Source organism: Lepidochelys olivacea (assembly GCF_965140295.1).
Source record: "Lepidochelys olivacea isolate rLepOli2 genome assembly, chromosome: 14".
NCBI classification, from domain to species: Eukaryota; Metazoa; Chordata; order Testudines; family Cheloniidae; genus Lepidochelys; species Lepidochelys olivacea.
The window spans coordinates 44456298-44477674 of record NC_140424.1 but is presented as its reverse complement, the minus strand read 5'-3'; the positions used below and the strand labels follow the sequence as shown (position 1 = coordinate 44477674).

The 21377-nt window shown below is 60.4% G+C and overlaps 1 protein-coding gene across 1 annotated transcript; it reads left to right on the top strand.

Moving 5' to 3' along the window:
* Positions 1–7199: 7199 nt before the first annotated feature.
* LY6G6C (lymphocyte antigen 6 family member G6C) lies at positions 7200–12085 on the top strand. Its single transcript, XM_084646759.1, has 3 exons — positions 7200–7360; positions 9501–9617; positions 10667–12085. Exons 1-3 carry the CDS (start codon positions 7309–7311, stop codon positions 10873–10875), a joined length of 378 nt encoding a protein of 125 aa, XP_084502885.1. The 5' UTR covers positions 7200–7308; the 3' UTR covers positions 10876–12085.
* Positions 12086–21377: the final 9292 nt, after the last annotated feature.

Below are 21377 nucleotides of genomic sequence, written 5' to 3'. Positions count from 1 at the left end.
GACGGGGGGCGGGGGTCGCTGGGTGATCCCCTGTTGTGTCCGTTCCCTCTGGGGCACCCGGCTCTGGCCACTGTCGGCCGACGGGACACGGGGCCCGACGGGCCTTTGCTCTGACCCAGTCTGGCCGCGCTTATGGTCTTAGGCTAGACGCGGAAATGTAAGGACCGTGTTTCCAGCCCCATGAATTTATTCCATGATTACAGGGTCAAACTGCGAAACTGTTCACTCCAAGCGGGGCTGGGATGCTTCTGTGTATTGATGTCAGCCGGTTGTTTTTACGGGAGGTGAAATTCGGGGGCATGCAAGGCAAAGCCGGCTCCAGAAAGGGGGGACAGTCAGAGGCGCCGGCTCCGGGGGGGCTCCGGGGCCCCGGCCTAATGGCAGGAGTCGCCCTGGCAGCAGGGGTAGGCGGTGGCGTAGGGGACCCCGGCCCAGGTCGCCGTGTCCTGGGTGCTGCGTGTCACCTGGTCCGCCCGGCTCTTCCGCACAATCGTCTTGTGGCCAGCTGGGGGGGGAGAGAGGGAATGGGGGGAGGAAAGGAGAGCAAAGGACGGCGGGAGGAAACCAGGGAAAGAGTGTGAGAGAGAAGGAAAAAGGGAACGCGAGCGAGAAAACGAGGGAATAAGAAAAGGAACGAGAGAGAGTGACGGAGCTGGAGAACCGGGGACGGGGGACGGGGATGGAGCTGGAGAACCGGGGACGGGGGACGGGGATGGAGCTGGAGAACCGGGGACGGGGGACGGGGACGGAGCTGGAGAACTGGGGACGGGAGAACGGGACGGGGACGGAGAACCCGGGGACGGGGAACGGAGGACGGGGACGGAGCTGGAGAACCGGGGACTGGGGACGGGGGAACGGGACGGGGACGGAGAACCCGGGGACGAGGGACGGGGACGGAGCCGGAGAACCGGGAATGGGGGACGGGGGAACGGGACGGGGACGGAGAACCCGGGGACGAGGGACGGGGGAACGGGACGGAGCCGGAGAACCGGGAATGGGGGACGGGGGAACGGGACGGGGACGGAGAACCCGGGGACTGCGGATGGGGGACGGGGACGGAGCCGGAGAACCGGGGACGGGGGAACGGGACGGGGACGGAGACGGGGGAACGGGAATGGGGGACGGGGGAACGGGACGGGGACGGAGAACCCGGGGACTGCGGATGGGGGACGGGGACGGAGCCGGAGAACCGGGAATGGGGGACGGGGGAACGGGACGGAGACGGGGGAACGGGATGGGGACGGAGAACCTGGGGACGGCGAACGGGGGACGGAGAGGGAGGGCGCCCCAGGGCGAGGGCAGGCGGCAGGCAGGGGGAAGCAGCCCGAAGCCGGGGGCAGGGGGCCGTTACCGGCGTGGCCCCGGCTGGTGGCACAGAGCTGCCCGGCCTGGCAGGGGACCGGGCTGAGCTGACGGGGGGCGTCGAACGCGGTGAAGCCGCATTTCAGGCACTGCAGGGCCGCACCTGGGAGGTGAGACTGGGCCCCCCCCCACCGACCCCCCCAGCCGGGCAATAGGGGGCTGCTCCCCCGGGGGGTCCATATGGGCAGCTAGGCCTGCCCTAGCCCCACGACAGCGCCCCCTGGAGGGAGCCCCAGGGAATGAGGCGGGGAGCTGGGACAGGGAGGGGGGCCTGGGGGGGCAGGAACCGTTGCGGGGGCTAGCGTTGAGGTGGGGGGACTAAGGGGCCAGGATTCAGGTCGGGGTGGGTCAGGGGTTAAGGGGATGGGGTAAGGCTGGGGGACTGCTGGGCTGGGGAGATGAGGGGGGCAGATTGGGGGCTGGCCGGGGCTCAGGTTAGGATGGGGGGGCAGGGAAAGGGTCAGCCCTCCTTTGGCCAGTGGGGGTTTAACATCGTTTGAAGCGGGAGGGTCCATTCCCCCGCCCTCCCATTCCCACAAGCCCCCGCTGGGGGATGGAGCTGGGGGATCCCACAGACCCCCCTCCCCGCCCCCAGGGACGCCCCCTTTCCCTCCACGCCCCAGGGACGCCCCAGGGACGCCCCCTTTCCCTCCCCGCCCCCAGGGACGCCAGGCTGGGGGTGGAGGCAGCGAGGAGCCTGCTGAGTTAACAGGGGTGGGGAGGGAGGTGTTGGAAATAGGACTGAGCCCCCCCCCCCCCCAGTGCCCCTCACTCCCAACCCGCAGCCCCCTGCCAGCCCAGCCCTGGGCCCCCCCAGCCCTGCCGGTGCCCCTCACTCCCGACCCGCAGCCCCCTGCCAGCCCAGCCCTGGCCCCCCCAGCCCTGCCGGTGCCCCTCACTCCCGACCCGCAGCCCCCTGCCAGCCCAGCCCTGGGCTTTCCCACCCCTTCCCCCAGCTCACAGAACCAGGGATAGAACCCAGGAGTCCTGGCACCCAGCCCCAGGCTCCGTTTGCCTTTCAAAGCACCAGACACGTCAGCTCATTCAATTGTTTACTTAGGTCAGGCTCCTCCCAAGGCCGCAGAGCCGGTTTGTTACTGGGGGGGTCTCTCGGGACCATCGACATTCCGGTTTGTTATTGTAGGGTCTTCTGAGCACGGGGCCAGCTTGTTATGGGAGAGTCCGTGAGCACAGGCCTGGCCTGGTTCGTTATTGTAGGGTCCCACGTAAGCCGTGGGGCTCTAGGACTGTTTTGTTGTTCTAGGGTCTCTCTGGGTCTTCACAGGTTGGTTTGTTATCGTAGGGTCTTTCTTGAGTGCTAGGCTTGCACAGGGGCCAGGGTTTTTTTGTAGGCTCTCTTGGGGGTGTTGGAGACTCAGTGGGCCAATGTGTTGTTGTAGGGTCTCTCGGGGTCCGGTTTGTTGTTGTAGGGTCTCTCGGGGGCCGGTTTGTCGTTGTCGGGTCATTCAGGGGCTTCAGAGGCCGGTTTGTTATTGTAGGGTCTCTCGGGGTCTGGTTTGTTGTTGTAGGGTCTCTCGGGGGCCGGTTTGTCGTTGTCGGGTCATTCAGGGGCTTCAGAGGCCGGTTTGTTATTGTAGGGTCTCTCGGGGGCCGGTTTGTCGTTGTCGGGTCATTCAGGGGCTTCAGAGGCCGGTTTGTTATTGTAGGGTCTCTCGGGGGCCGGTTTGTCGTTGTCGGGTCATTCAGGGGCTTCAGAGGCCGGTTTGTTATTGTAGGGTCTCTCGGGGGCCGGTTTGTCGATGCCAGGTCCCTGGGGAGCCTGGGAAGGCAGGGTGCTGGGGGAGTCGTGGGGGGCGGGGGGGGGCCTCTGGCTCAGTGCAGGGCCCAGAGCACCAGCGTCCCCAGCAGGGCGGCGTGGGGGGCGTGGGGGGCGCGGGGGGCCCGGCTCCAGGGCCAGCGGGGGGGCAGGGCAGGGGGCGCGTTGCAGAGGTCGGTCTCGTTGCAGCAGGTGCGGTTGTAGGTGAAGCCGAAGAAGGGGTCGAGGAGCCCGGCCGCGTCACAGGGGGCCCCGGGGGGGTCGCAGCCCAGGGTGGACAGCGAGAAGAGGGGGCCTGGGGGGAGACAAGCCTGTGTCGGGGGGGGTGGACTCAGAACGATGCCAGCCCCCTCTGCCCCCCCACCTCTGGCCCCCTGCCCCCCAGCTCCCTGCCCTCCAGCCCCACACCTCCAACCCCCTGCCCCCGAAAACCTCCAGCCCCCCACTTCTGACCCCCTGGTCCCAGCTCCCCCTGCCCCACACCTCCAGGCCTCTGCCCCCCAGGCCTCACATCGCCAGCCCCCATCCCCCTGCCCCCCGGCAATGAGCCCCAGCCTTCCTGCCCCCCAGCCCTGGCTACCTCAACACCTCCAGCCACGGGGCAAGGCGGAAAGCGGGGGGCGGGGGGGGGCAGGGGAAGGAGGGGAGGGAGCAGAGAGGAAGGAGGGGGGCAGAGTGGGGCAGGGCCCCTGCATCGTCCGGGGGGCCTGGCCCCCTCCCCCCCCACCCCCCGAGGCCCAGCCCAGCGCCCCCCAGTGGGGACTTACCGAAGGCGGCGACGTGGCTCCAGCAGACGCCCCCGGGGGGGGCCGTGCACGTCCCCTGGCCCCACACGCAGCCCTCGTAGGGGTTCCCCACCTCACACACACGGCACTGCAGCGCCCCCCCTGCCCGGAGAGATGGACACCCCGTCAGACCCCCCGACACCCGCCCTGCCCCCCTGAGCCCCTCAGCCCCCCGCCCTGGGGCCGGGGGGAGCCGGCGCCCCCCAGAGGGGACAGGCCCCTGCCCCATTTCCCCCCCCTGAGCCCCTCAGCCCCCGCCCTGGGGTCTGGTGGGAGCAGGCGTCCCCCAGAGGGGACAGGCCCCTGCCCCGTTCCCGCCCCCCGGCCCCAGCCCGGCCCCGCACCGGTGGCCCAGCAGAGCAGGCAGGTGCCCGCGAGGAGCAGGGTCCGGCCCATGGCGCCGGGGGGCGGGCGGTTGAGGGCGCCGGACGCCTGCAGCCCCCTGAGCAGTGGGGGGCGGGGAGGGGGGGTCGGTCGCTGGGTCCCCGGCGAAGCAGGAGCCTGAAGTGGCCTCAGTCCCGCGCCGGGTGCTGCACGTCTGGAACCGGGTTCGCCCTGAACACGCCCAAGTTTACTCTGCTCTTATCGGCCCCACGCAGTGGGTGAGGCGCGAAGGGGTAGGAACGGGGCACGGGGCGGGGAATGGGGCAGGGGCCTGTCCCCGCCGGGGGGCGCCGGCTCCCATCTGCCCCCATGGCAGGGACTGGCTGGCTCAGCGGGGCGGGAAATGGGGCAGGGGCCTGTCCCCGCCGGGGGGCGCCGGCTCCCATCTGCCCCCATGGCAGGGACCGGCTGGCTCAGGGGGGCAGGGAATGGGGCACGGGGCCTGTCCCCTCTAGGGGGTGCCGGCTCCCATCTGCCCCCATGGCAGGGACTGGCTGGCTCAGCGGGGCGGGAAATGGGGCAGGGGCCTGTCCCCGCCGGGGGGCGCCGGCTCCCATCTGCCCCCATGGCAGGGACCGGCTGGCTCAGGGGGGCAGGGAATGGGGCACGGGGCCTGTCCCCTCTAGGGGGTGCCGGCTCCCATCTGCCCCCATGGCAGGGACCGGCTGGCTCAGGGGGGCGGGGAATGGGGCCCGCCACATCTCACTGATAGTCAGACCCACAGCTTCCAGGCGGGGGCGGGTCCGAACGAAACGGGGCGACTCCCCACCGCGGGGGTGTTGCCTTCTGCCACCAGGGCCGGCTCGGAGCTGGCGTTACGGGGCCTGTCCATGCCCCAGCCTGACCCCCTCTCTCCGGGGTCCCCCCTTTCCCCTGGCCCGGGCTCCTCAGCCCCCCGGCAAATCCCCTTTGTCCCGCGCCCCGATCCCTTGTGACCTCCCAGGTCCCTGGCCAGGTTTCCTGCTGATTGGCCGATCCTGGGGCGTCTCCTTGTCTGATTTGAGCCGGGTTCGGCCCCTCACCCCGGACAGTCAGGGGGGCACACGCCCCGCCGGCCTCTGGCCCTGGTCCCGGAGCAGCCGCAACCCTCTCGCCCCCACGGGGCAGCAGTGCCACGGAGAGAGGGAAACCGAGGCACGCATCGGCTCCATACAAAGAGGACAGAACGTTGCAAAGTCTGGGTCCAGTTCCCTGCCCCCCTGAGCCAACCAGTCCCTGCCCTGGGGCCGGATGGGAGCCGGTGCCCCCCAGAGGGGACAGGCCCTGTGCCCCATTTCCCTCCCCCCCCAGCCCCGGAGGCCACTTCTCCACCCTCCCTGACTGAGCCACCCCCTCCCTGCCCCTTGTCTCCAGGCCCCTTGGTTTGTGATTTCCCTCCCCGCCCCCGCAGGGCCGAGGCCTCCTCCTACCAGCCCCGGGAAATTTCACAAACCGCCCCGGCCCGCGTGAGCCGTAATGAGTGTCGTGGGACGGGAGAGCGTTGATGTGACTCAGCGACCCGTGGGCCGAGCGGGGAGCCGGACGCCTGGGTTCTCTCCCCCGCTCTGGGAGGGGAGTGGGGTCTAGTGGTTAGAGCGGGGTGGGTCTGGGAGCCCGGACTCCTGGGTTCTCTCCCCAGCTCTGGGAGGGGAGTGGGGTCTAGTGGTTAGAGCGCGGGGGAGGGGTCTGGGAGCCAGGACTCCGGGGTTCTCTCCCCAGCTCTGGGAGGGGAGTGGGGTCCAGTGTTTAGAGCGGGGGGGGTCTGGGAGCCAGGACTCCTGGGTTCTCTCCCCAGCTCTGGGAGGGGAGTGGGGTCTAGTGGTTAGAGCGCGGGGGAGGGGTCTGGGAGCCAGGACTCCGGGGTTCTCTCCCCAGCTCTGGGAGGGGAGTGGGGTCCAGTGTTTAGAGCAGGGGGGGCACGGAGCCTGGACTCCTGGGTTCCCTCCCTGGGTTTTCTGAGTCAGATGTTGCAGTTCTCGAAGGTCACTGCTCTGCAACCCCCTTCTGGCGACATGAGTCACTGCCCAGCCCCGGGGTGGGCGCGGAGCCGGAGCCCGAATTCAGCCCTGTGAGCTGCGAGCGAGCCACCGGCCACGCGTGTTTGCAGCCGCCGGCAACAGACAAAATCCTTACGCAGCATTTCCCACTCCTCAAGCAGAGCCCAGGGCCCGGCTGGCAGGGGCTGCGGGTCGGGAGTGAGGGGCACCGGCGGGGCTGGGGGGAGCCCAGGGGCTGTGGGTCGGGAGTGAGGGGCACCGGCGGGGCTGCGGGTCGGGAATGGGGGGCACCGGCGGGGCTGGGGGGGAGCCCAGGGGGCTGCGGGTCGGGAGTGAGGGACACCGGCGGGGCTGGGGGGAGCCCAGGGGGCTGCAGGTTGGGAGTGAGGGGCACCGGTGGGGCTGGGGGGGAGCCCAGGGGCTGCGGGTCGGGAGTGAGGGGCACCGGTGGGGCTGGGGGGGAGCCCAGGGGGCTGCGGGTCGGGAGTGAGGGACACCGGCGGGGCTGGGGGGAGCCCAGGGGGCTGCGGGTCGGGAGTGAGGGGCACTGGCGGGGCTGGGGGGGAGCCCAGGGGTTGCGGGTCGGGAGTGAGGGGCACCGGCGGGGCTGGGGGGGAGCCCAGGGGTTGCGGGTCGGGAGTGAGGGGCACCGGCGGGGCTGGGGGGGAGCCCAAGGGCTGCGGGTCGGGAGTGAGGGGCACCAGCGGGGCTGCGGGTCGGGAATGGGGGGCACCGGCGGGGCTGGCCGGGACCTCGAGCAGCCTGTCACCTCCTTTTCTCTGGGTCTTAGTTTTCAATTCCCAGCATCTGGGCGTCTCCCTCTCCCGGGCCCTGCCCCCTGATTGGCTGCTGCCAGCCCCGCCGAGGGATAAATACCCAGGATGGGCCCCGCCTGCCTTAGTTTCCCCAGGGAAACACTTGGGCGGTGGCACTTTCCACCTGCTGGGGCCTCGCCTGCCTGGTTCATTCCCCTCCTCGCTTGGTCACTTTCAGCCTCCCCTGAGCCGCCCTGAACCGAGCCGGGATGAGCAAAGTTCTGCTCCTGGGTTTGTCCCTGCTGCTGTGCGGTGCCCTGGGTGAGTATCGGGGGGTCCTGGGGGGCCAGCGGCCCCAAAGATCTGCTGTGAGGGTGGAGGCTCGGGCTGGGGCCGGGGCTGGGTTCTGAGCTCCGTGACCCAGCTGCGAATCCGGAGCGACTCCGCTTTTGCTAGCGGCCGGGAGAGCGGGAGCCCCACCCTGGCGGAAGATCCTCGGGGGTGTTTGGCTTGCCGTGAAACCCCCGGGGGCTTCGGGGTGGGTGGGTGTGTCCCCCCCGAGTACGGGAGGAGGGAATGTCTCCGGGTCTGTCAAGGGCGTTTTTGTCTGAGTAAATCCTGAGTTAGAGCCGCAGGAGTCGCAGGGTGGAAATTGCGGTGGGGCTGGGAGCCAGGACTCCTGGGTTCTCTTCCTAGCTCTGGGAAGGGAGCAGGGTGTGGTGGGTTAGAGCAGGGGGGACTGGGAGCCAGGACTCCTGGGTTCCATTCCCGGCTCGCTGGGTGTCTTGAGCCAAATGGGTCCCTGGCCTGTCTCCCTGCCCAGCGCAGAACTTGGGATTTGCTTGGGTGCTTCCAGCTCTTTGGGGCGAGGCTGCCCCCAACCTGGCTTCTCCCTGTGAATCCCAGCTCACCCAGGGGCAGGGCGGGTCTCGAAACTGTCATTAATAAAACGCAGTTTCAAGAGGGGACCTTGAAGTTGCTTTTCTTGTTTTTTTTTTGTTCTGAGGGCAGACTGGGGACTTCTGTCTCCTCTAGGAGAGGGGAAATTACGAGGAGAATTTTCTTTAAGCTCCCTTCCCAGATGGAGAACCTTGAAACTGCTTTTTCCCCCCTCCAAGTTTAAAGAGGGGGAGAGAAAATCGTTTCACTGCTGTGTGTATTTGCACGTTGTGTATGAAATGCTTTCCCTTTGAGGGGGGCGGGAGACTCCTTTCAATTAACTTTTAATAACCAGAGACTCTGAAATTGGTGTCAGTCCCTTGTGTAAGGTGGAAAGCGGACTGGTCCCACAAGGGTGGGGTGACCGCCTTGCTCATCCGCCCCGGGCCGCACACTGGGGAGAGCCGCGACTGCTCTGTTTTGTGGATGTGGGGCGGGAGGGGCCCTGTGGAGCTGCGCGACTGGTTTCAGGGCCGTGGGGGCATTGAGTGGGCTCTTGGAATGACTCAAAACCCTCTTGACTCGCTCGAGTGTCCCTGTGGGTGGAGATTGCGCCCTTTCTTGTGGCTGGCGCGCTCGAAACACCCCGCTTGAACGCTAAACTTGGATAACCTCGGAGTTCTTCACCCACTTAAGGGACTCTTAACATTCTTGTATGTTCCCTGGCATGCACAGGGCTGCACTGAAAGCTTAAATTCCTGGGGATGGAACCCAGGAGTCCTGGCTCCCAACCCCCTCTGCTCTACCCACTAGTCGCCCACTCCCCTCCCAGGGATGGGGATAGAACCCAGGAGTCCTGACTTCCTCCCCAGCTGCATGCTGTCCTGCTCGGCGATCCTGCTTTCCCCTGATGGGATAATGCTCAGGCTCAGGTGTTTCATCCACGCCCTGCGTGTGATCACATGTGAAACCTCAGGTAGCAGGATTTGGGGCACGTGCCCCAGTCCCTGGCTGGCTCCCAGCCTGGCTAACCCCATTCTGCCTGGGACAAAGAGCCCTTTGAGGATCCGGACCTGCCCCGGCCATGGAGCGGGAAATATTGCAGCCGTGCTCAGAGGAGGCTGTGTCTGCGCACCGGGATTGCAGGTAGCTTTCCGCCCTCCACCCCAGAAGCAGCCGCATGGCCGCGTGAGGAGCTCTTGGCTGTTGGGTAGCTTCCTACATGTCCCAATCGCCAGGGCTGGGTAAGTCACTCGAGTGAGTCAGGGCCTCTCTGAGGCTGGTTCTCCGCCTGCCCTGCCCCCCCCCCCCAGTCTCTCACACACACCCTCTGGGGGGTGTGCCCACGTGCAGGGTTTCGATGCCAGAGTGCATCCCACCCCCTCGCACCTTGCCAATCCAGCAAAGAAAACAACAGCAACGGCAAATAGCACCCAGACAGCTCACTCCAGTGCCTTGGCTTAGTTCTCTCTTGGCACGGGGACGGTGAACACGGCTCAAAGTGAGGGGTGAAGAACCCAGGAGTCCTGGCTCCCAGCCCCCCGTGACTCTCCGCTGACTTACCGCCTGTCTTTCCATGCAGCTCAAGGCCTCATTTGCAGGGTCTGCAAGTTCCAGGTGGGCGCTCTCTGCTTCCACTCCCGCAGCCCCTGCACGCCAGAGAAAGACCAAGTCTGTGAGACCACCAAGGCCTACATTGGTAAGTCCAAGGGACCCCTCCAATCTCCGTGTTAGACTCACCCCCAGCCTGGAGCTGGGACTGCTCTGAATCTAGGGGGAGGAGCAGAGGGAGTTTATTCTGCAGCGTCTGGTTGCTGTTGGAGATGAGGAACCAATCTGGATGGGTCGACGTAGCCTCAGTCACAGCTCAGATCCTGGGGGAGGTCCATCCCTCCAAAGCAAAGGGCCCTTTTTTGCACTAGCCTTGGTTGCCTCCCAGGGCGGCTGGGTCTCCAAGGGACCTCACATGGGGGGTCAGGGGTCTCCAGAGAGCTGCATCCAAACTGCCAGATGAGAGGAACTCAAGGTGAAGGACTAGAGAGGGAGGTCCTGAGACTGGAGAGAGAAGGGGGGTGTCTCTCTTGAAATGGGGGCGCCCTCCAGATGGACGCCCTCCTTTGCTCTTGAGAAGTTGGCTAACAAATCCGGGGCGGGGTGTGTGTGTGTTCTGGAACGTCCTGGAGTCCAGGGTTTGGCGCTGGAGGGAACAGATAAAGGACAGCTCCTCCGGACAGGTGCTTGGAAAGGTCCCGTGGGGTTTGCTCCCATCTCTAAGCAGCGCAGGGGGGTGGGAGAAGGGAGTTAGAGGTCGGTTCTGGAGGTGTCTACCTCAGACACCCACCTGCCCCATCTCACATGGTCCCCTGCCACTGGGACCTGCTGGTGGAGATGTTTGGATTCTGTGTCAGTGGTGGGTAAAGCTCCTATAACTCAAGGGCAAAACACACCCGGACTGCTTCCCCTGCCCCTCCTATGACTTGTCCCCTAGAGAATAACAGCCTACTACTGCTAGTTACTGATATGTCTCTCCTGTAGCTCAAGGGGTGGAGGGCAGGCCCAGGGTTCAAATCCTGCTGATGATCCACCTTATGGGTGGTTGGATCACTTTCCCAGAGCTACTGCAAGATCCTCCCCCTTCCACTTCCCCTGCTCAGAGCTGGGGATAAAACAGGAGCCCCTCCGCAAGCCAGGAATTGAACCCAGGAATCCTGTACCCCTGCTCACGGCTACCCCATTCTCTCCCTGCAGGCAAGGTCCTGCTGTTCTCCAAGTATGGCTGCAGCCGGACCCGTGAGATCTGCAACATGACGGAGCAGAAGGACACCATCTTCGAGGTCAGCTACAACCGGACCTGCTGTGAGACGAACCTATGCAATGCTGCTGGCCCCACCCGGGCAGCCGGGCTTCCCCTGCTCTCTGGGCTGGGAGCCCTGCTGGGGTGGTGGCTGCTGAAATAACCCCTGGCTCTCCTCTTCCCAGCCCTAGCCTCCACTCCCTCTCTGCTACATACTTTTCCCTCCCGGGTCCTCCTCGCCACACTCTTCATTAGCAGGCTCCACTCCACCCCCTCAAGTTGCCTTTTCCTGTGGTCTTCCATCAAGCCTTATTGCCTTCTCCCTGGTCTTCTCCATCCCATAAGTAGCTGCCTCCTCTCCCCTCCCGTGTCCTCTGTAGGTCCACCACAGCCTAGGAAGGGGACCAGGGAAAGCCAGCTACTACAGACAGGATGGGGAGGGGTACCTCAGCACCCCCTGAATCTGCCACCTGCCTTCTGAAGGGTTTCAAGACCCTCCCTGACCCCCCTAGAATCTAGTCTCCTCTTCTGGCCTGTGTCTCGAAGGGGTGAAGTGATGACCGACCCTGAGCTAAAGCAGAGAGACGCTTGCTATTTTAGACACAATGCTGGAGGGGAGTCTTCTCCCTGGAAGCCTCTGCAAACCCTAGCTCAGGACGGCAGGTCTGAATACCCCATCATCCCATGGGCAGGAGACCGTCCTCAGCTTTACCACCGAGGCTGGTGGGACAAAACCAGCCCCCGTGGCCCTGAGGTTGAGTTGGAAGCAGCTGTACCCCCAAATCTCCCTTGCTCACCCACAGTTCTCCTGAAGGCATGCCCCCCAAGCTAAGAAGCATAGGCAGCTCCTCCGCCACCCCCCACCCCCAGTGGAGAACAAAGGTCCCGGATCTTTGTCCCAGACACTAGACAGTGAGTTGGTTTGGGGTCTTCTGTAGTATCTCAAGACCTGTGGGAAGCTGATGGATAACTGAGTCCTTTAGGCCTGAACAGAGGTTGAAACTGTGGACCCTAGGAGATCCACACAGCTTGTTCCCATTGGGAATAGCCGCCCTAAATCTCCAGTGGAGACCAGGTGGCCTTCGCATCATCGCCTTAGATGCGGATGGCTTGTGAGCCCTCCCGGGGCATGCCGGTGAGATGGCAAAGCTGGAGAAGGATAAAGGTTGGGTACAGAGGCATAAACCCACTGGGTCCTTTCTGGTGTGTCCATTATAACCATCCTGGCGTCTCCGGGACCGAACCAGCTCGCTGTGGCATCTGTTCAGAAAGCGTCGCTTCCCTCGAGAAGTCTGGGTGGTTTTTTAACACTTTGTATGTACAGTGACTGGATTAATAATAATAATAATAATAAATGGCTTCCTGGTCTCGGAGTTGTCTTCTCTGTGGTTGTGGTCACTCACCCGGAGACATCAGAGCTCTTGGAAGAGCCCCAAGAATGGTTCATGACCTGGAGAACTTCTTAGGGTAATACAAATAATTAACAAGGCCTCCGTCATGGACCATGCTGTACAAACACGCAACAAAAAGATGGACTCTTTCCCCAAGAAGCTCACAAGTGAGATATAAGACATGGGACAGCAGCCAAATACAGGCAGGGGAGCACGGAGGCCATGTTGGTCAGTGTTACAGACCGTGGTATCAGCATAGTCCAGTGGTTGTGTGTTTTTTTTGTAGACCCCATGGCAAAGGAGAGGGGAGAAGGATAAGTGAATTACTTTTGTGTATCTTTACAGGTAGGTTTTCCCAGGCATGAGGGCCAGCAGGGAGAAAGCTCAAAGGGGCTTGTCTGAAAATGTTTCAGTGGGGCAATGGGAGCACGGGCTCCTCCAAGGTGAGGGACGACAGGTCAGCTGGGAATCGTCAGTGACGGGCGTTGCACGTGAAGACAAGTAGCTTGTGTTGGATACGATGGAGAAGGGGGAGCCAGAGGAGGCTGACGTGGTCTCAGCTGTGCAGTGGCTTTGTGGACAGATCTGAGCCGGACAAGATTGCGTTTGTGAGGGCCAGGGGAAAGGATGGTCCAGAAACCAAGATGCACATCTGGACCAGAGGCTTAGCCGGGTGGAGGGATAGGAACGGCTGCATCTTGGAGATGCTACGCAATGAACATCTTGTGTCCAGACCAGTCTGGGGGTGGGGTGGCCAGAAGTACTTTTGCAAGGCAGAGGCGGGCAGGGATTATCTTTGCAGGAAACATTGGTTTCATTGGCAGATATGTTCCCGCCAGACACTGTGATTTGATGAAACCTTTGCATCAGGTCCAGGATACAATTTCTGGTCCAAAAAAAAAAAGTGTTCTCCCCCCCCCCCCGACTCCCCTTGGAGGAATCACAGGGCGAAAGCACTTGCTTGGGGAGGGACCAAGGTTCAAATTCCGGCTTTCCCGATGCCGACATGGGATGGGGGAGACGTGGATTCAGTGGGTCTCCCCCTCTCCAGGCGCGCTGAACATCCACCCGGTTTGGAGTGGGTCTCTATTCTTCACACTGTTCCACTTGGTACAAACAATTAAATATTCCCTGATGCCGGGATTTCAACCTGACTGTCAGAACCGCCAGGATCTAAGGTCCGTCTCTTTCTCTCTCAATCTCTGGCGTTTATTGGGAGGGGGCAAAAAATTTCCAAAGACCTCAATTTCCTCCCACTGCAGAACTGGGAACTCTTTTCCCCACACCCCCTTCCATCTCAAACTTCTGAGGATGGACCCTTCTGCCGTTAGCTACCTCCACGTGTGCCCCAGGCCAGGATCCCACCCAGCGGCTGCTCCAGACGGCCAGTCAACTTCTGGATGAGCTAACGTGGCTGTTCTCGGAAGACCAACCCCACCTTGCGCTCAAAATGTCAAGAGACGGAACGTCTCCCAAATCCCTAGGCAAGCTGTTCCCATGGCTCAGGACCCCCCGGTTTAAAAAATTGTACTGGATTAGTCTAGCTACATTATCTTCTAGCCATTGGGTTCCCCTTCTGCCATTGTCCAAAGATTTTTTTTTTTTTAAAGGCCGGAGGAGACTCTCACCAATCGAGTCTGACGTCCTGCCTGTCTCGGGCTGGCAAATCTCCCCCCCGATCCCCCTCAAGCGAGCCCCGTCACTTCGTGTTTGACCAAAGCAGCTGTTCTGGGTTGGAAGCCATCAGGAGCTGGCCAATCCCCCGCTTCCCTGGGAAGTTTGTGTCGGTGATAACCAGCTGCTGGTTCTCCACTAGATGAACGAGCTCTGTGGTACCAGGTTGTTTCCTCCCTGGGAAGTTACTTCTACACTAAGTCACCGGCCAATTTTTGGGGTGAGTTAAGCATGGGCCTTGTTAGGCATTTTCTCCAGCCCTTGAGTAATTCTGGTGGCTCTCTGCTGCTTCCGCTCTGATTTTCCTTTTGGCTAGGCAGGACCCAGAACGCCGTGGTGTCCTGGTGTCCGTCTCCCCGGTGGTCAAACCATCTCCGCGCTCGGCATAGCCACCGGCCAGCATGGCAGCCGACGGTGCGGGGGCCACGGCCATTGGGTCGGCGCACACCGTGCAGCACGAGGGGCCGCACAAGTCCAGTTCTCGCGCGACCGTCCTTGCCCCAGGTAACGCAGGAGCAGGGGGGGAAGCAGAAGCCGGCCCATTATTACAGCACGAGGCTTTGACACCCTGGGGCCGCGCCGCCCTCCATTGTGGCCTTGTGGCAGCCGTGGCTTTCCTGGCTGGCCGACGGGGAAAGCTTTTCCAGTCCCTCGAGCAAGGGCGGCATTTGCCTACTCTGGGCTTTGGTCAGGTTACCAGCTAGGGCCGTATAGGCTGCGCACACAAACGGTGATTCCTCTGGGAATGCCTTGATCTTACCAGATCTCCCCCGAGTGGGGCCACACTTCGCTAGGACCCTTTTCCCAGATACTTTCTGAGGAGCTGCTGGCCATCAACCAGCCCTTTTCTAGCCCTGTGTCCGCTGTGCTGTCGGTCCTTCTCTTCCAACTGGGAAGTCACCTTAGCGCCCGTTGGTGCGCTCCTCAATATTTCTGGGGGTGCCAGAGTCTCACAAACTTGAGGACCGTCTGTGAATGTCATGGACGTGCTGCTTGGTCTCTCAAATCCTTCCAACATCATCCTTTGGATTTAGCATCGCTAGTTGCTCACGTAAACCCGAGCCAATCTGAACACTTTGTAAGATTTGGTTACCAAAATATATTATAGTCTAGATCCATGCTGCTAACATCCGTCGTTTAATTCTACAGTGACTTGTTAAGAGTTTTGGGTTTTTTTTTGTTAAAGTTTGGTACCTCGGCTACTTTTGAGCCATCGTTAATTTCATCCACCCTTCATTTGTTAATTAATGCGCATACTTTCTGTCGAATGCTGCTTTCCCCCGTGACAAACTTTTAAATGTTCATCTTACCCCTGTAGTTTAGCATCAGCTCATTTATGTTCATGGTGAAAGACCGAGGTACAACACATCATCTGACAATGGCTTTCATCATGAATTAGAAAGAGCTCCAAAAATATCACGCCCAAGAATGATCTAGAGATCCTGCAGCCACGGTGCTGGCCCAGTATATGATGAAAACCACTTCAAGCCAGGGGGTGCTGCACTGCCAGCCCCCTAGTTCCAATACGTTTCAGGTTTGTTTTTTTTAAAGGCTACGTAGCCGACCAAACGTAGTTCTTAGCCCAAGATTCCTGGGCCGTGTTTGAAACCCGGACGTTGGAGCACCAGGACATTGAACGTGAAATGAATTAAAAGTGGTGGAACAGATTTTCCCCCAGGATCTGCGCTTAGCTGAATTGACAAAGTAAAGCACAGCCAGGCTGCAGAATTGAAAAGCTGTGATCTCCCCCCCCCACCCCCCTCCAGAAATCAGTCTCTAAAACAAAGCGTCTATTTAAACTCTCTCTGGCTTTGAGCGAAGAAAGCTTGGGCCAGCAGGGGGCGCTGCAGGAGAGCACTTAGGGGCTTCAGTCTGGCTGTGCAGGACAGAGATCCCAGGGCTGGGCTGGCAGGGCCTGTGGGTCGGGAGCCGGGGTGCACGTAGGGTGGTACCCTCCAGTACGCGGTACCGGCAAGAGATGTCTAGGGGGTACGGGGTCCCGGAAAGACTTGGGGCCAGCCCCTCCTCCGGGGGCGGGGGGGCTGCGCTCTGCTCCTTAAAGGAGCAGAACACAGCGGGGGAGGACATTCATTCTTTGGCTTTAACAGCAAGGAACATGTGCTAACAAACTGAAAGGCTTTGTTTAAGTTTGTTAACATATGTAGTGTGCTGTTAAATTGGTCAGGAGTGCTCAAGAGGGGAGCGGTGGGGGGGGGGGGGGGGAGGCCGGGGCGGAAGGTGTTTGTTAGGGGGTTTATTCCTTCACCCACTTACTTCCCTGGTCCTTCTCGCATGAACAGTGAGCAACAATACCCGAAGTCCAAAGGTGCAAACAATTCGATGGGTGAACTTCCAGCAAGCATGATTCCAGTTTCCTTCCTTAGTGTCCCCCCTTCACAGCTCGGCGTTAATCAGTGTGAACCTGAACAAATGACCAGCCTTCGCAGTCCCCACTTACTGAAACAGAAATGCCTTCCGGCTGGTGTTTGGAAGAGCACGACAAGACACGCACGTAACCGCGTGAGCAGAGGGCGGAGAGGACACCCTCCCACATTATGACCAGCAAAATAAATCGTCATAAAATCTCAAAGAGGCCGAGGGTCACAGATTTGCAAACCTAAAAACCTGTGTTCTGCTTTGAACCGCCTCAGCACCTACCCTGGAGCTTGGGGCGGGGACTTTGGGGAAGGGGTTGGGATGGGGCGGCAGGGGGGTGGAGTTGGGGCGGGGACTTTGGGGAAGGGGTTGGGATGGGAGCAGGAGGGGGGTGGAGTTGGGGCGGGGACTTTGGGGAAGGGGTTGGGATGGGGCGGGAGGGGGCAGAGTTGGGGCGGGGACTTTGGGGAAGGGGTTGGGATGGGGCGGGAGGGGGGTGGAGTTGGGGCGGGGACTTTGGGGAAGGGGTTGGGATCGGGGCGGGAGGGGGCGAAGTTGGGGCGGGGACTTTGGGGAAGGGGTTGGGATGGGGCGGGAGGGGGCAGAGTTGGGGCGGGGACTTTGGGGAAGGGGTTGGGATGGGGCGGGAGGGGGGTGGAGTTGGGGCGGGGACTTTGGGGAAGGGGTTGGGATCGGGGCGGGAGGGGGCGAAGTTGGGGCGGGGACTTTGGGGAAGGGGTTGGGATGGGGCGGGAGGGGGCAGAGTTGGGGCGGGGACTTTGGGGAAGGGGTTGGGATGGGAGCAGGAGGGGGGTGGAGTTGGGGCGGGGACTTTGGGGAAGGGGTTGGGATGGGGCAGGAGGGGGCAGAGTTGGGGCGGGGACTTTGGGGAAGGGGTTGGGATGGGAGCAGGAGGGGGGTGGAGTTGGGGCGGGGACTTTGGGGAAGGGGTTGGGATGGGGCTGGAGGGGGCAGAGTTGGGGCGGGGACTTTGGGGAAGGGGTTGGGATGGGGCGGGAGGGGGGTGGAGTTGGGGCGGGGACTTTGGGGCAGGGGTTGGGATGGGGGCGGGAGGGGGCGGAGTTGGGGCGGGGACTTTGGGGAAGGGGTTGGGATGGGGGCGGGAGGGGGTGGAGTTGGGGCGGGGACTTTGGGGCGGGGCCAGGGGCAGAGGTGGGTCGAGCACCCACGGGTGCCAGTAGAAGTCGGCGCCTACGGTCTCAGGTCCGGGGTGTGATTTCTTCAGAATCTCTTTGGGGAACAGTCGTGCAGGCGAACTAGCTGGTACTTATGAGTCTGCGATCTCTATGCGTGTCTCATCTTGGTTTCTGAAGTTCTGAATATTCGCTCTTGTCATAAATATAAAGGGAAGAGTAACCACTTTTCGGTCCACAGGGCTATAAAAACCCCCCGGGCCAGAGGCAACATCCTGTTACCTGTGAAGGGTTAAGAAGCTAAGGTAACCTCGCTGGCTCCTGACCCAAATGACCAGTGAGGAGACAAGTTACTTTCAAATCGGGAGTGGGTGGGAAACAAAGGGTCTGTCTGTCTGTGGGATGCTTTTGCCGGGAACAGGTCAGGAATGCAGACTCAGAACTTCTGTTAAGTTAGTGAGTAATCTAGCTAGAAATGCGTTAGATTTCCTTTTGTTTAATGGCTGGTAAATAAGCTGTGTTGGAGGGAACGTAGGTTCCTGTTTTTTGTCTTTTTGTAACTTAAGGTTTTGCCTAGAGGGATTCTCTGTGTTTTGAATCTGGTTTCCCTGTAAGGTATTTACCATCCTGGTTTTACAGAGGCGATTCTTTTATCTTTTCTTTAATTAAAATTCTTCTTTTAAGAACCGGATTGATTTTTCATTGTTCTTAAGATCCAAGGGCTTGGGCCTGTGTTCACCTGTACCAACTGGTGAGGATTTTTACCAAGCCTTCCCCAGGAAAGGAGGTGTGTAGGGCTTGGGGGGATATTTGGGGGGGAAGAGGTCTCCAAGTGGGCTCTTTCCCTGTTCTTTGTTTAACACGCTTGGTGGTGTCAGCATAGGGTTCAAAGACAGGGTAAAGTTTGTACCTTGGGGAAGTTTTAACCTAAGCTGGTAAGAATAAGCTTAGGGGGTCTTTCTTGCAAGTCCCCACATCTGTACCCTAGAGTTCAGAGTGGGGAAGGAACCTTGACAGCTCTGTTTGCTACACGTTTGCTCCTGGGGGAACGCCCACAAGGTATTTAGCCCGCACGTGAAGGGACGAGTCACGGTGAATGGCCCGTTCGGGACCGCTCGGCTCACAGTGGGAAACGCCTGTCTACACCGAATGGACGGCTTGTGAACGTTCTAACTAGAAGGTGGGTGGGGGCCATGGACGTGTAACTTGCCCATGTGACTCTTTCACAGTGAGAACAGATTTCCCTTTACTTGGCAGGAGCTAAAAGGCCCTGGCCTGGAAATAGCTCCATTTTACCTCTTTCCTGCTCCAGCCTCTGGACTATGAACATCTACTGATGGGAGCATTGTAACCAAGGGACTGAGGACTTTAAGGAAATCTGGAGCCTTCATATTTCCTTGATCCTTTGCAGATGGACTTACGAGTTGGATCTGGTACAGAGGCTGTTCTAGCCTCACTGATTGTTGATTTCTCCCTTGCAAGGGACAAAGATCAGATATCTACTCACTTTCTCACATGAGTAAGCAGCCTCTGATACCTGTGGGATAAGCAACCTAGCCCTTGCTTGTGTGGTTTTGTTCTTTCCTCTCCAGATGTCAAAGCCTGTTCCCATTGAACTCAATAGCAAAACTCCTTGTGATCTCAATGGGAACAGGATTTGGCCCCAAGAGATCCGAGAATGTGATTTTGATCAAGTGCTTCTCTGTCCAGAGACAGTTCTCAGGCGCGTTCTGCCAGGTGGATTTTGGCTGCCCCTCCTGTAGGTCATGCTGAGGAAAATAATGAAACAATCTGGGCTGTAGTTCTATCAAGATGTACGTGGCACACACGGTTCTACGCCTCTTTCCCATCAAACCCAGCTGGTGCCTCCTCTCTGCTTCCCTAGTGCCTGGCAGGGAGCGATACTTAGAGAAAGGCAAGCCGGCAGAAGCCCAGGGCATGGCTCCGCTTGCAGATGCAGAGCACTGTGAGTTAAACCGGCCCTCGGAGAGCGCCGTAGGGACAGCCCTGCCGTGTGTTCACACTGTCGGCTGCCAGCGCACTGGTGTGGCCACATTTGCGGCATTGGGAGCGGTGCATTGTGGGCAGCTATCCCACCGAGCCCCTCTTCCCATTCTGGCTCTGTGGCTTGTGGGAAGGGGGCAGGAGGTGTGGGGCATTCTGGGTCCCGTCCCAAACGCCCTGTGATGCATCGCTTCGCATCCCAGCAAACCCTGTGCTTCCATCCACATTTGGCGCCATCTTTCAACAGTTTTTGCACTGCGCGCTCTGTCTTCCCTTTTGGTCTGCGGGAAAGGAGCCCGAAGTGCTGAGGAATATGCCGATGGGTCTCGCCAACGCGTCACGTTTGGCCGTCGAGTTACTCCTTTAGCTACAGACTGCGGAGTCCGACGATGACGTCGACTCGCATAACGCATACGACACGAGATTCCTTGTGGCATCCACGGACATGCTCACCGCCGTGGAATGCCGCTTTGGGGCTCGGGAAACAAGCCCTGAGCGGTGGGATCACGTCGTCAGGCAAGTCTGGGATGACGATCAGTGGCTGCAGAACTTTCGGATGAGAAAAGCCACTTTCATGGGACTGCGTGAGGAGCTCGCCCCCACCCTGTGGGGCAAGGACACGAGATTGAGAGCTGTACTGATGGTGGAGAAGCGGGTGGCAATTGCAGCCTGGAAGCTGGCAACTGGAAAGTCAACAGTTGGAATTGTGTTGATGCAAGTTTGCAGGGCCATTAATCATGTCCTGCTCAGAAGAACCGTGACTCTGGGCAATGTGCATGACATTGTGGCTGGCTTTGCACAAATGGGTTTCCCTAACTGCGGAGGGGCGATAGACGGGACGCATATTCCAGTTCTGGCACCAGCCCATCTAGCCTCTGAATATGTTAATCGGAAGGGGTATTTCTCTATGGTTCTCCAGGTGCTTGTGGATCATCGTGGGCATTTCACAGACATTAACGCAGGCTGGCCTGGAAAGGTGCATGTCGCACGCATCTTTCAGAACACAGGCCTGTTCAGGAAGCTGCAAGAAAGGACTTTCTTCACAGACTAGAAGATCACTGTAGGGGAAGTCGAAATGTCCATTTTGATCCTTGGAGACCCCGCTCACCCTTTGATGCCGTGGCTCATGAAACCCTGCACAGGGAGCCTTGACAGCAGCAAGGAGCAGTTCAACAACAGGCTGAGCTGGTGCCGAATGACTGTGGAGTGTGCTTTTGGCCGTTTAAAGGGTCGCTGGCGCTGTCTGTATGGGAAGCTGGACCTGGCCGATGACAATATCTCAGGGGTAATATCCGCATGCTGTACCCTCCATAACATTTGTGAAGGGAAGGGTGAAAGATTCACTCAGGCATGAACCTTGGAGGTTCAACACCTGGAGGCTGAATTTGAACAGAGAGCAGGGCTATTAGAGGGGCCACCAGTAATGTCAGGTGCCCTGCACAGGAGTGAAGTGAAGTGATTCCAATGCTACACTGACATGCAGTGCCTGTTTCTTTCCTGGGCTAAGGTATCTTTTACTTAATGCAATAATAAAGAATGTTTTCAAAGGCAAAACATTCATTTATTGAAAAGAAACACAACTGCTTGGGAAAAAGAAAGGGCATGACACATCTGTGCTGTGTGGAAGTAGGGAAGGGGGCGGGGTGGGGAACGGGACAATCATAGGTTTGCATCTGTCCTGTTCTCATACTCAGCCTTCCTGTCTGGAGTGCTGCGCAATGAGTGCTGCACTTCTGGCTGGCTAAAATGCCTGGTGATGGGGGCTGAGTGCTGTGGGTCGGGGTCGTAGTTTGCAGGGCTGGGTGGTGAAGCTTCAGGTGTCGGAGGCAGCTGGTGGTGATAAGAACCCGGCTGTTGGAGAAAGTGGGTTGGAGGTGACATGGGGGCCCAAGGGAAAGAGTTTTGGGACAAGGGCTGCGGTGGGAGGGCAGGTGCGGATCTGCTCTGCCTGCATGGCTACGAGCGCCTGGATCGAGTCCGCTTGGCGCTCCATGATGCTTAGCAGCCACTGCATGCTTTGGTGCCAGCAATCCATATTTTGCTGGCGGACGCTCTTTTCACTCTCC